At 43.0% G+C, this 14,391-nt stretch overlaps 1 protein-coding gene across 2 annotated transcripts in view; it reads right to left on the bottom strand.

The window, feature by feature from the left end:
* Window positions 1-7,227, bottom strand: part of LOC106566792 (protein bassoon) — a 175,297-nt gene extending 168,070 nt beyond the window's left edge. For both annotated transcript variants that reach the window (XM_014135183.3, XM_014135185.3), the window contains exon 1: window positions 6,939-7,227. In XM_014135183.3, the coding sequence (XP_013990658.3) occupies window positions 6,939-7,108 (170 nt within the window). In that variant the 5' untranslated portion in view covers window positions 7,109-7,227. The remainder of the gene's footprint in view (window positions 1-6,938) is intronic.
* Window positions 7,228-14,391: the final 7,164 nt, after the last annotated feature.

The raw sequence follows: 14,391 nt of genomic DNA, 5'->3' as shown, positions 1-14,391 counted from the left end.
CTTCAACCGATCGCTACCAGCACCTGTCCGCCCACCTAGCATCACTACTCTTGATGGTTCTGACTTAGAATATGTGGACATCTACAAATGCCTAGGTGTCTGGTTAGACTGTAAACTCTCCTTCCAGACTCACATTAAGTATCTCCTGTCATAAAATAAGTTGTACTCATCCTTGAAAATGTCGTACTGGAGAGAAGAGGACCAAGGCGCAGCGAGACTGTGAATACTCATACTTTAATAGACTCCAGTAAGGCATCCACAGGAAAACAATAACACGACAATAACAGTCTGACTAGGCACACGGCTAAGCACAGAACAATTCCCCACAACCCCAAAGACAAACACACACACCTATATAGGACTTCCAATCAAAGGCAACTATACACACCTGCCTTCAATTGGAAGTCCCAATCATCCACCCAACATTTAACCAACACAAACATGCCACGTCCTGACCCCAAAACTAAAACACTAGCTCCATCTGCTGGTCAGGACGTGACAGTACCCCCCCCCCCCCTCAAGGTGCAGACCCCGGAATGCACCTACCAACAAAAAACCCCAACACAAAACGCATAAACAATAACCCTAAAACAATAAGGGAGGGAAGGGAGGGTGGCTGCCGTCACCGACGGCATTGTGCTACACCCTCCCTCCCCAACCCACCTATCCTGGAGGTGGCTCAGGTGCAGGGCGTGGACCTTGCTCCACCGTCGGCGTAGCCCACTTTGGTGGCGCTGCTAGCTGCGCCAGGCAGATGGGCCACTTGGGCTGACCCTGGCAGACGGACCACTCGTGCTGGGCCGGAGGACAGGAGGGCCCCTCGGGCTGGGCCGGGGGACAGGAGGGCCCCTCGGGCTGGGCCGGGGGACAGGAGGGCCCCTCGGGCTGGGGCGGGGGACAGGAGGGCCCCTCGGGCTGGGCCGGGGAACAGGAGGGCCCCTCGGGCTGGGCCGGGGGACAGGCTGGCCCCTCGGGACGGTCAGGGCAGTCTGGCCACTCGGGACGGTCAGGGCAGTCTGGCCACTCGGGACGGTCAGGGCAGTCTGGCCACTCCGGCAGGTCAGGGCAGTCTGGCCACTCCGGCAGGTCAGGGCAGTCTGGCCACTCCGGCAGTTCAGCGCAGTCTGACCTCTCTGGCGACTGTTGACTGGCGGGCAGCTCTGACGACTGTTGACTGGCGGGCAGTTCTGACGACTGTTGACTGGCGGGCAGCTCTGGTGACGACTGTTGACTGGCGGGCAGCTCTGGTGACGACTGTTGACTGGCGGGCAGCTCTGGTGACGACTGTTGACTGGCGGGCAGCTCTGGTGACGACTGTTGACTGGCGGGCAGCTCTGGTGACGACTGTTGACTGGCGGGCAGCTCTGGTGGCGACTGTTGACTGGCGGGCAGCTCTGGCGACTGTTGACTGGCGGGCAGCTCTTGCCCCGTCAAACAGCCCTTGTGCCCCCCCCCTAAAAAATTCTTGGGGGTGCCTCTCGGTCTCCCTTACCTCGCCAGCCTTCTTCCGCTGCTTGGTCCTTTGTTGGTGGGGAATTCTGTCATAAAATAAGTTGTACTCATCCTTGAAAATGTCGTACTGGAGAGAAGAGGACCAAGGCGCAGCGAGACTGTGAATACTCATACTTTAATAGACTCCAGTAAGGCATCCACAGGAAAACAATAACACGACAATAACAGTCTGACTAGGCACACGGCTAAGCACAGAACAATTCCCCACAACCCCAAAGACAAACACACACACCTATATAGGACTTCCAATCAAAGGCAACTATACACACCTGCCTTCAATTGGAAGTCCCAATCATCCACCCAACATTTAACCAACACAAACATGCCACGTCCTGACCCCAAAACTAAAACACTAGCTCCATCTGCTGGTCAGGACGTGACATCTCCAATCCAAAATTAAATCTAGAATCGGCTTCCTGTTTCGCAACAAAGCATCCTTCACTCATGCTGCCAAACATACCCTCATAAAACGGACTATCTTACCGATCCTCGACTTCGGCAATGTCATTTACAAAATAGCCTCCAACACTCTAATCAGCAAATTGGATGCAGTCTATCACAGTGCCATCCGTTTTGTCACCAAAGCCCCATATACCACCCACCATTGCGACCTGTTTGCTCTAATCGGCTGGCCCTCGCTTCATATTCGTCGCCAAACCCACTGGCTACAGGTCATCTATAAGTCTTTGCTAGGTAAAGCTCCACTTTATCTCAGCTCACTGGTCACCATAGCAGCACCCACCCGAAGCATGCACTCCAGCAGGTATACTTCACTGGTCACCCCCAAAGCCAATTCCTGATTTGGCCGCCTTTCCTTCCAGTTCTCTGCTGCCAATGACTGGAACGAATTGCAAAAATCACTGAAGCTGGAGACTCATATCTCCCTCAATAACTTTAAGCACCAGCTGTCAGAGCAGCTCACAGATCACTGCATCTGTACATAGCCCATCTGTAAATAGCCCATGCAACTACCCTCATCCCCATACTGTTATTTTTTTTGTGCTCCTTTGCACCCCAGTATCTCTACCTGCACATTCATCTTCTGCCCATCTATCACTCCAGTGTTTAATTGCTAAATTGTAATTATTTTGCCACTATGGCCTATTTATTGCCTTATCTTACCTCATTTGCACACACATAGACTTTTTTTCTATTGTGTTATTGACTGTATGTTTATTTATTCCATGTGTAACTCTGTGTTGTTGTTTGTGTCGCACTGCTTTGCTTTATCTTGGCCAGGTCGCAGTTGTAAATGAGAATTTGTTCTCAACTAGCCTACCTGGTTAAATAAAGGTGAAATAAATCAAAATAAAAAAAATAAAATATATATATATATATATATATATATATATATTTATATATATTTATATATATTTATATATATATATATATATATATATATATATATATATATATATATATATATATATATATTATTTTGATTTATTTCATAAAATGTATTTTATAAATCAAAATAAAATATATATATATTTTCACCTTTATTTAACCAGGTAGTCTAGTTGAGAACAAATTCTCATTAGCCTACCTGGTTAAATAAAGGTGAAATAAATCAAAATAAATTATATATATATATATATATATATATATATTTTTTTTATTTTTTTATTTTGATTTATTTCACCTTTATTTAACCAGGTAGGCTAGTTGAGAACAAATTCTCATTTACAACTGCGACCTGGCCAAGATAAAGCAAAGCATATATACTAAATAATATATGCTTGAAATTAGTTTTGATTAAGAATGAACCATTATCATGCAGCTGTCTTGGAACATGGGATAAAAAATACATGTCATCTATGCACTAAGCGAATGGAGGACACTTTTCCCGTGGTTAATTTTCATGCAATCCAGGTACTGTAGGCTATACTCCTGTTGTAAAGCAAAGCGATGTGCTTAATATTAGGTAAGTTGATAAATAAATATAGTAGGCCCAGCCTATAGAAAGCTGATGGGATCCTCCTCTTTTTAATAGAGGCCATCACTCTGTTTTCTCACAATTGCATAGCCTATAGAAATGTTGCGCAACATGAGTTCTTGGGCTCTCATGAAGTGTTTGAAAACATTTGCATTGATGTACGAAAAAAGTATGAAAATGTATGCACTCGTTACTGTAAGTCTCTCTGGATAATAGCATCTGCTAAATGACTAAAATGTACAAATCTAAATGTAATGTCAGAGTGATTAGAGGGACAATAGAGTGCTGAGTACCAGGCAGTTAGCAAGTATGGTAGGCTACTAATGACCATCAGCAGCATCAGAGCTTGGAGAAGCCTAATTACCGTGACTAAACGGTCACGTGGAATTTGACTGCAGTCATGACTGGTGACCGCCGGTGTGGCGGTAATACGGTCACCGTAACAGTCCTAGACCAAACCTTTGGTATCATTCCTGAATGGAAAATACAGTTACTTAAATTCATGGTGATAAAAGAGTACATTATTTGTGTTTTGCTCAGCACAACTCTGCAGCTTCTAAATTTCCATGGGTGCAGTGCAGTGCTTAGAAAAGGTAAGCAGAGGTACATGGGTTGTGAGATCACAGCTTTCATTCACTGTAGATAGAAAGGGTATGAATAAAAAGCAGAGGCTGTTCTTGGGCAATAAACCACAGTGACGAAAATAGGACACCACAGTGCCTGTTTAATGTGCCATAACAAACCAATTGAAAAGGATGGGACTATTGACTGTGAATAATACCCATCTCTGAACAAATCATCACAGCAGGCTACTGTTAACTTAGAAGTCATGTTGAGGAAAATCTGTGGAATTTAAGTGCTGCTGCCCTGACTGGGTCAGAAATGGTAGAGGTTGGCATGTTCTCTCATCTTCATGTTTGGCAGTCAGAGTATGAGACTGTGACACCTGTGGCCCCTGCAGATGAATACTGGTAGACAGGTCAGAGCTGAGCAGACAGCCTATATTACAAAACGTGCCTATAAACCCAGTCAAGTCAAGAAGGTACAAATTGGAATTTAGATTTGTGGGAACAACCATCCAGGACAAAACTATAGCCATGAGTAGGGTGTCTCTGGTCATGGACAATCAGTTAACAGAGACAACCAACACCATCGAACACTCCATGCAGGTTGCTGTTTCAACGCAGGTAGTTGTAACAGCTGGGTAAGCATTTAAAGGCACTGACACACACACAGACATATGCCCGCACACACACACACACACACACACACACACACACACACACAGCTATTTTAAAACCCTTTTCAATGACTAAGACAAGGACCAAGCTCAACCACTGGGAGCCACTATGCCTTTAATAGATCAGTGCAGGGGATGCTATAGCCTACTACAGTAGCCTAGTATGACGCTCTTTTAAGGGAGGGATTTTTTTATTGACACACATACATACATTTGATCTGTGTCAGTCATAATGAACGTGGCAATTGGGGCCCATGCATGCAAATCTAAGAAACATACTGTGATTAAAACCTTCAGGCCTACATCCTTACAAACGCAAAGGCTGTCACGCCTGCTGCCGCTCCCCCTCTCTGTCCATCATTATGCACACCAATCACCATTGTTACATGCATCAGCACTTCATGGGACTCACCTGGACTCTATTACCATTGATTGCCTCCCTTATATCTGTTTCTTCCCCGTGTCTGCATTAACGTTGTTTTGTTCCCCTTATCAAAACGCTGTCCTTGTTTTGTTTCATGTCTGTTATTTATTAAATATTCACTCCCTGTACTTGCTTCTCGTCTCCCAGCGTCTGTCCTCACAAAAGCACGGTAGCGTGATAAGATGCACACCTCATCTCAACACATAATGAGTAGGCCTACTTATTACCAAGAACAGCCAGAGTCACTGTGATTTGTAGTTTGTTTGTAGTCCATTTAATGTTATGACAAGACTAGACGAAGGTGACATAAGGGTGATTTAGAACGAAACTAGAACAAAACAGTACCATGATTTGGGGAATTTTTACAAAATGTAATACATAGAAGGGTCCTTTGGAGGAAGGATTGTTGACATATATTTGGCATTTGTATCTTAAAGCATAATTGAGAAATAATTCCTAAGAGTTGGAACATTTGTGAGATTTTGGCCTTACCCAGGCCTACGTTAAGACTCCATAAGGTTTAGGGCTATCCTTATGGGCTATGCAGGAAAAATGGTTGTCATATAAAGATTTCCCGCCTACTTGAAAATAGGAGTCAAATTTTGATTTCAATAACAAGTTTCTTACATTAATATATGAATATTGAAAAATATAAACATGAATATTGCAAATATACAATTTTTGATTTGGCTAATCCAACAATAACATCTCCAATAGAGTGGTAACATCACCAATAGTGATAACATCACCAATAGAGTGAAATTCATTCCAACAGTCCAATAATATCTACTGCCTAAAGTAGCAAGACCATTGCCTAGATATATGCATTTCAAATGCTACTCATTATTGGACAGATTAGTAGAAGGAGTTATGATTATAATGTGTATGGCCCATAGGACATGGCTTAGATAAGCCTTGCGTTTCAGAATACCATTTGACAGAGCTTAAATTCTCAAATAGCTGTCTTTAGAGATCCAGATTGCATTGAGACATATGCACGAAAAAAATCAAATGTAAACGCCCTACACCACCCTTGGCCAATTGGCTACATTCAGAAAGAAAGGGGTCCATGGACCACACTTTGAGAACCCCTGGTCTAGCCTATTAGACTATATAATGATGGATATGCTGAGTTAGGCTACACATTATCATCATGCCAGGAATGTCTGTCTTTCTACAACACAATGTTAAAATCTAAATAATCAAAGGACTGATCATTCGATGTATTTTGTTATTAAATGTTTGTTATTCATTGCTTATGAATGTCATTCTGCAAAGCATCCCGACACTGATGCGAGCTGGTACCCACAACATCTGAAGATGGGGTCGTTTGCACATCATTATCGAAAGAGTGGCGACACTGACATGAATGTCTTACGATAGCCGAACTACTACTAGGCTACACACACATGTAGCAGCAATAGCTTCTCCCGTGCAAACACCAATGCGGAAACGAAGGAGCTCGAGCATCCTTTATGACAACCTCGAAATAAACTCAAATTCAGTGGAGGGTCATGTCCTCTAACGCTATAATTGCATGGTTTTACTTTTTACCAATGACATTACACTTGATGTAGGGGAAATGCTACCCATTTCGCATTATATGATATGAATGACACGTCCCAACTGCGAACCCATGATAGGCAAAAACCAAGTAAATTGTAAAAGCTTGTCAAATCCAACTGCCGAATCCTAACTGCATCGTTTCACTACACAACGAGCAGATATAAAGCATCGTATGCAATGTAAAGTGTATAAGGATATCAAATCTATCATTTTTCTTGATACTTGATAAGAACTGCACGGTTGCTTATGACAGGTCTTACCTATTCATCCCCGGTCCGCCACCCATTCCTCCCCCGGCAACAGCACCATTGGCGGGCTTGATGTGCTGTCCAGAGCCCGGTGCTGAAAACGAACCGGGAGCTCCAACCATAGAGATGGAGCCCGGTTCTCCGGGTTGTCCGCTTCCCTCGATGCTTCCTTCGTTGCCCATCGTCTCTGGTTAGGAGACCAAGGAGACTAATTGTATTATTCGACAGTTTTTATACTGATATTAACATAGAAAGCTCAGAGGAGCGAACTCAGCGATGTTGCTCATCCACCGCCATCATCACCTACGATCCAGAGACGTGCGTGGGGCACGCGCACAGATGCGAGAAACAGCCAGGGCACGAGCGCCGGTGCTGACGCTGAGATTGGCGTGCGCGTCGATATATCAGACTATTCTCATGTTTCTTGGAGGAGAGGGAGCGCCCAGAGATCTTGTGATGATGATGATCTGTTTGTTATCTGTTGTAGGCTGCTGATGTAGGCATCATGTGAACGACACATCCACCACCAAACGCACCAACATGAATTAGTTCATCAAATAACCATAACCATAGCACATGCGGCCTAGGCTTGCATACTGGCCACCAACTACACCAATGAAGTTAATGCATCCAGTACTATGATATTTTCACATGAAAATAGCACTTGATATGTATGATACTTCTGTAGCCTAGGCCTAGAGCAACATAATATCTTTTAAAATAATTTGAAGAATATAGGCCAACATTTATTTACTAAATATTATATAACAACAAAAACAAAAAATAGGGTATAGACTAATAAATTGGACAGTGCTGGATTAGGCCCTACAAACCGGGCATTAAGGGCACATGCCTTGGCGCCCAGACCTCCAGGGGGACCCCACTGATTTTGTTATAAAGTTTGAGTTACTCTGATAGCATAAGAACACGACATAAGCCATGGCAAAACGTGTAGAATTGCAGTAAATTTGTTTTAAAATGGCAACATTTTCCTCTGCCACTAAGAGGGGGGCCTCTAAAATGTTCTTGCCCAGGGCCCCAGATTTGGTTAGTCCGGCCCTGAGTGTGGAGGGAAGGCTTCATTTCCTCTACACATCTTCAATAGATACAGTACCTCTGATTTGAGTAAAGAGGAGTCTTTCCTTTATTGAATTGGTCTTCAAAGCCAGGCACCTTTCCTACACAAAAAAACATATAGACCTACACTCTTAGAAATATGGCTACAGTTAAAAATGATCAAAATATACATAATGTACCTTCAGAGGTACACAAATATCAAATTGTATTTGTCACATGCGCCGAATACAACAGATGTAGACCTTATAGTGAAATACTTACTTACAAGCCCTTAACCAACAACACAGTTTTAAGAAAAATAAGTGTTAAGTAACAAATTAAATAAACAATTAAAAAATAATTAAAGAGCAGCAGTAAAATAAGTAGCGAGGCTTTATACAGGGGGTACCGGTACTGAGTCAATGTGGAGGCTATATACAGGGGGTACCGGTACTGAGTCAATGTGCGGGGGTACAGGGTAGTCGAGGTAATTTAGGTCATATGTACATGTAGGTAGAGTTAAATTCACTATGCATAGATAAGATAATAAACAGAGAGTAGCAGCAGCGTAAAAGAGGGGGTGGATAGCCATAGTCTGGATAGCCATTTGATTAGCTGTTCAGGAGTCTTATGGCTTCGGGGTAAAAGCTGTTAAGAAGCCTTTTGGACATAGACTTGGCGCTCCAGTACTGCTTGCCGGTAGCAGGGAGAACAGTCTATGACTAGGGTGGCTGGAGTCCTTGACAATTTTTAGGGCCTTCCTCTGGCACCGCCTGGTTGGCAGGTACAGGGCCGTATGCACTGCCCTCTGTAGTGCCTTGCAGTCGAAGGCCGAGTAGTTGCCATACCAGACAGTGATGCAACCAATCAGGATGCTCTCGATGCTGTAGCTGTAGAACCTTTTGAGGATCTGAGGACCCATGCCAAATATTTTCAGTCTCCTGAGGAGGAATAGGCTTTGTCGTGCCCTCTTCACGACTGTCTATAAGCTTACATGGTACTGTTCGGTACCATTTAGTGTACATGTGCGGATACAATAAAAAAAATTGCTCCCAATATTCTGAATATAAAAAGGTACACTCAGTGGTGATCCGTTATTCAGGACAGGTGGGGCTCTGTTTTGAGCCCTATATTTTTAGCTAAAATTTTGGGGAGGGGTTTGACTGTTTTGCATGTTATTTTAGCATTAATACGTGTCACATATCAATTTGCAAACAATGTAAACTCAAAATAATTGTACTGAATAAAGCCACATACAAACATTTTTTTGAGTAAGGCAGCTCCATAATCCAGGTGTTTCAGCCTAGCTCAGTGCTTTTTGTGATGATGGGGCAGCCAGGGAAAATAGGGAGCATAGGGGTTGGTAATGTTCTCTAGTTGCACCATGACTGGCTCAGTGTTCTGTCACTCATGGGGACACTACGTCACCGCCAAATCTACGGGTAGAGCTTAAACATTCAAGCCCCTTGGGTGCTGCCATAGAGTTACATTAGAAGTGCCCATCCAAGAAAGCTCAAGGTCATTGGCCACAGATAAAATGACTTCAAATCACGTTATATCTACAGAAGCTTTGATTGGACGGATCATGTCAACATCATACTTTCAAAATCTTAGCTAGCCTCTCTAGGGTAGGTGGGACGAAATCGTCCCACCTACTCAACAGCCAGTGGAATCCCGTGGCGCATTATTCAAATACCTTAGAAATGCTATTACTTCAATTTCTCAAACATATGACTATTTTACACCATTTTAAAGACAAGACTCTCGTTAATCTAACCACACTGTCCGATTTCAAAAAGGCTTTACAACGAAAGCAAAACATTAGATTATGTCAGCAGAGTACCCAGCCAGAAATAATCAGACACCCATTTTTCAAGCTAGCATATAATGTCACATAAATCCAAACCACAGCTAAATGCAGCACTAACCTTTGATGATCTTCATCAGATGACAATCCTAGGACATTATGTTATACAATACATGCATGTTTTGTTCAATCAAGTTCATATTTATATCAAAAACCAGCTTTGTACATTAGCATGTGACGTTCAGAACTAGCATACCCACCGCAAACTTCCGGTGAATTTACTAAATTACTCACGATAAACGTTCACAAAAAACATAACAATTATTTTAAGAATTATAGATACAGAACTCCTTTATGCAATCGCTATGTCCGATTTTAAAATAGCTTTTCGGTGAAAGCACATTTTGCAATATTCTGAGTAGATAGCCCAGCCATCACGGGCTAGCTATTTAGACACCCACCAAGTTTAGCCCTCACCAAAGTCAGATTTACTATAAGAAAAATTGGATTACCTTTGCTGTTCTTCGTCAGAATGCACTCCCAGGACTTCTACTTCAATAACAAATGTTGGTTTGGTTCAAAATAATCCATAGTTATGTTCAAATATCCTCTGTTTTGTTCGTGCATTCAAGACACTATCCGAAGGGTGACGAAGGGGGACGCGCCCGACGCGTTTCGTGACAAAGAAATTCTAAATATTCCATTACCGTACTTCGAAGCATGTCAACCACTGTTTAAAATCAATATTTACGCTATTTTTCTCGTAAAAAAGCCAGGGGCTGCAAAGACATCATTCAGCTTTTTGCCGCCTTCTGAGAGCCTATGGGAGCCGTAGGAAGTGTCACGTTACAGCAGAGATCCTCAGTTTTCAATAAAGAGAGTGTAGAAGCCCAAGAAATGGTCAGACAGGCCACTTCCTGTAAGGAATCTTCTCAGGTTTTTGCCTGCCATATGAGTTCTGTTATACTCACAGACACCATTCAAACAGTTTTAGAAACGTTAGGGTGTTTTCTATCCAAAGCCAATAATTATATGCATATTCTAGTTTCTGGGCAGTAGTAATAACCAGATTAAATCGGGTACGTTTTTTATCCGGCCGTGCAAATACTGCCCCCTATCCCCAACAGGCTAGCAGTTATCATCTTGAAGCAAGTCGACAATCTACTGGCAAATTCGGAACTAGGAAATCTGACTTCAGTGTGTTCAAGACAACTGGGAACTCGAGAAAAAACAAGCTCTGACTGGGAAAAGACGTTTTGAATGGTCATCCAACTCAGAATTGTAAGTTGGGAACTCGGCCTCTTTCTAGAGCTATGACCTGAAGATCACTGGCGTCATCATGATTCGACCTTGTTTTTTTTTTGAGTTCCCAGTTGTCTTGAAAGCACCATATATCCAGAGAATGGCAGGAAGTTTGATGACAACATTTTCCATGAAGGACCGCCACGCCACCTTTCTGTTCAAGTGAGCACAGCACAACAAGGTGAGACCAAAAATGTCTTGTATGCTGCTGCACAAATTATGTAATATACCAGGTAGATATCTAATTTCTCTAATCTGCTTACCATTCCCTTGTGCCATAGTTTGTACATCGCAGTTGTCAGTAGAAACCAAATTTGTTTAAGCAAGTCAGCCATATCAGCTATGTTTTTTTTAAAAGGCAGTAAATAAGTCTGAATGAACTGTTTCACTGCCAGACAAGGCTCCACTGATAGCCAGGTGTAGCAGTGGTAAGGTGTTGGGACTCAGCTGTTGGGACAGCTTTATATGGGCCCTAACAGTTTGTGGGTACCATTTGTCACTGTTATAGTGCAATCAATGTATTGTTTAGTGTTGTGTTGTGTAGTGGCTTTGCTGGCCCCACCAAGATTTACATGCTAAAATCATCACTGGGTACAATCATCACACATTCTCAAAAACCACACCCATCATTATCATATTTTCCACAATTGTTTCTTTCAATATGTGTGTTTTTGCATGCACATTGATTAATTGATCTTATGCTACTCAAAGATAAATATATATTTTTTGTTAACAAATCCAATCGGTTAGCAGTTGGATTTATTGCACACATTACTGAGATGGTTGTTCCCGTTTAGAGGGTTTAGGTAGTCTCATTTATACATTTTTCTCACCTTGCAGTCAAATGCAGGTTGTGGTGATTTATTTCGAGCTATCCTAACTCTGGCTGGTTTCCAATAGGAATTACATATCACTTCACAAGGCAGCATAATGTGACTTGCCCAATGCGAGTTTCAGACCACTGTGTTTGGGTAAAACTAAGCTGTCAAAGTGTGGCCTTATGATATAGTATGTAATGTATTGTCATACAGTGTTTAATTTCAATTATAAAATATTCACTTAGGCACCTACTTGGTAAAGGCTACAGGACTGAAAGACATTGAATGCAACAACCATGTCTCTGTCACTAGTACTGGTAACTCTAAAATTCACTTGAAAGGCACCCTGGGAAAAATGCAAGTAAGGCTTTACCACCCTTTGTTAAAACAACACACCAAAAACATTTTTAGTGGTACATTTTTGCCACTTAAAGGAACAAATGGCTTTGTCACTGTGGTCGTAGCCTAAAAAGTAACTTTGTACCTTTTCCAAATGTACATTTTTGTACCTGTACTATCATGTTCCCCTACGGTACACTATTGGCTCTTTTATTAAGGTACAAACTGCAAGGGTACAACTAAACTCAGCAAAAAAAGAAACGTCCTCTCACTGTCAACTGCGTTTATTTTCAGCAAACTTAACATGTGTAAATATTTGTATGAACATAACAAGATTCAACAACTGCGACATAAACTGAACAAGTTCCACAGACATGTGACTAACAGAAATGGAATAATGTGTCCCTGAACAAAGGGGGGTCCAAATCAAAAGTAACGGTCAGTATCTGTGTGGCCACCAGCTGCATTAAGTACTGCAGTGCATCTCCTCCTCATGGACTGCACCAGATTTGCCCGTTATTGCTGTGAGATGTTACTCCACTCTCCACCAAGGCACCTGCAAGTTCCCAGACATTTCTGGGGGGAATGGCCCTAGCCCTCACCCTCCGATCCAACAAGTCCCAGACGTGCTCAATGGGATTGAAATCCGGGCTTGTAGCTGGCCATGGCAGAACACTGACATTCTTGTCTTGCATGTACATACTACCTCAATCAGCCTGACTAACCGGTGTCTGTATGTAGCCTCGCTACTGTTTTTCACGGTCTTTTTACTGTTGTTTTTATTTCTTTACTTACCTATTGTTCACCTAATACCTTTTTTGCACTATTGGTTAGAGCCTGTAAGTAAGCATTTCACTGTAAGGTCTACACCTGTTGTATTCGGCGCACGTGACAAACTTTGATTTGATTTGAAATCACACACAGAATGAGCAGTATGGCTGGTGGCATTGTCATGCTGGAGGGTCATGTCAGGATGAGCCTGCAGGAAGGGTACCACATTAGGGAGGAGGATGTCTTCCCTGTAACGCACAGCGTTGAGATTGCCTGCAATGACAACAAGCTCAGTCTGATGCTGTGACACACCGCTCCAGACCATGACGGACCCTCCACCTCCAAATCGATTCTGCTCCAGAGTACAGGCCTCAGTGTAACGCTCATTCCTTCGATGATAAACGCAAATCCAACCATCACCCCTCGTGAGACAAAACCGCGACTCGTCAGTGAGAGCACTTTTTGCCAGTCCTGTCTGCCCATAGGCGACGTTGTCGCCGGTGATGTCTGGTGAGGACCTGCCTTACAACAGGCCTACAAGCCCTCAGTCCAGCCTCTCTCAGCCTATTGCGGACAGTCTGAGCACTGATGGAGGGATTGTGCGTTCCTGGTGTAACTCGGGCAGTTGTTGTTGCCATCCTGTACCTGTCCCGCAGCTGTGATGTTAGGATGTACCGATCCTGTGCAGGTGTTGTTACACGTGGTCTGCCACTGCGAGGACGATCAGCTGTCCATCCTGTTTCCCTGTAGCACTGTCTTAGGCGTCTCACAGTACGGACATTGCAATTTATTGCCCTGGCCATATCTGCAGTCCTCATGCCTCCTTGCAGCATGCCTAAGGCACGTTCACGCAGATGAGCAGGGACCCTGGGCATCTTTCTTTTGCTGTTTTTCAGAGTCAGTAGAAAGGCTTCTTTAGTGTCCTAAGTTTTCATAACTGTGACCTTAATTGCCTACCGTCTGTAAGCTGTTAGTGTCTTAACAACCTTTCCACAGGTGTATGTTTAGTAATTGTTTATGGTTCATTGAACAAGCATGGGAAACAGTGTTAAAACCCTTTACACTGAAGATCTGTGAAGTTAATTTGTAAATATCCAAATATCTTTCTAAGACATTGTCCTGAAAAAGGGACGTTTCTTTTTTTTGTTGAGTTTATGTACCTACAACTAAAGGTACAAAGGACGTACCTTACAGGGTACCATGACAGTGTTTTTACCCCTTTAAGAACAAATCTAAACCTTTATTTCTGTGAGTGTATCAATACTTATGGTAACTTCAATGTCCTCTTTGAGCAGGAAATGAACACAGTAGCTCTCTCAAGCTACTGCAGGACTAGCTTTGTTCCAGGTCGTTTGTGCGCATTCCTTCACTA

This window comes from Salmo salar, chromosome 13 (genome assembly GCF_965601325.2).
Source record: "Salmo salar chromosome 13, fSalSal1, whole genome shotgun sequence".
In the NCBI taxonomy this organism is placed as follows: Eukaryota; Metazoa; Chordata; class Actinopteri; order Salmoniformes; family Salmonidae; genus Salmo; species Salmo salar.
The sequence above is the reverse complement of the archived record's forward strand: the minus strand, read 5'-3'. Positions and strand labels throughout refer to the sequence as shown.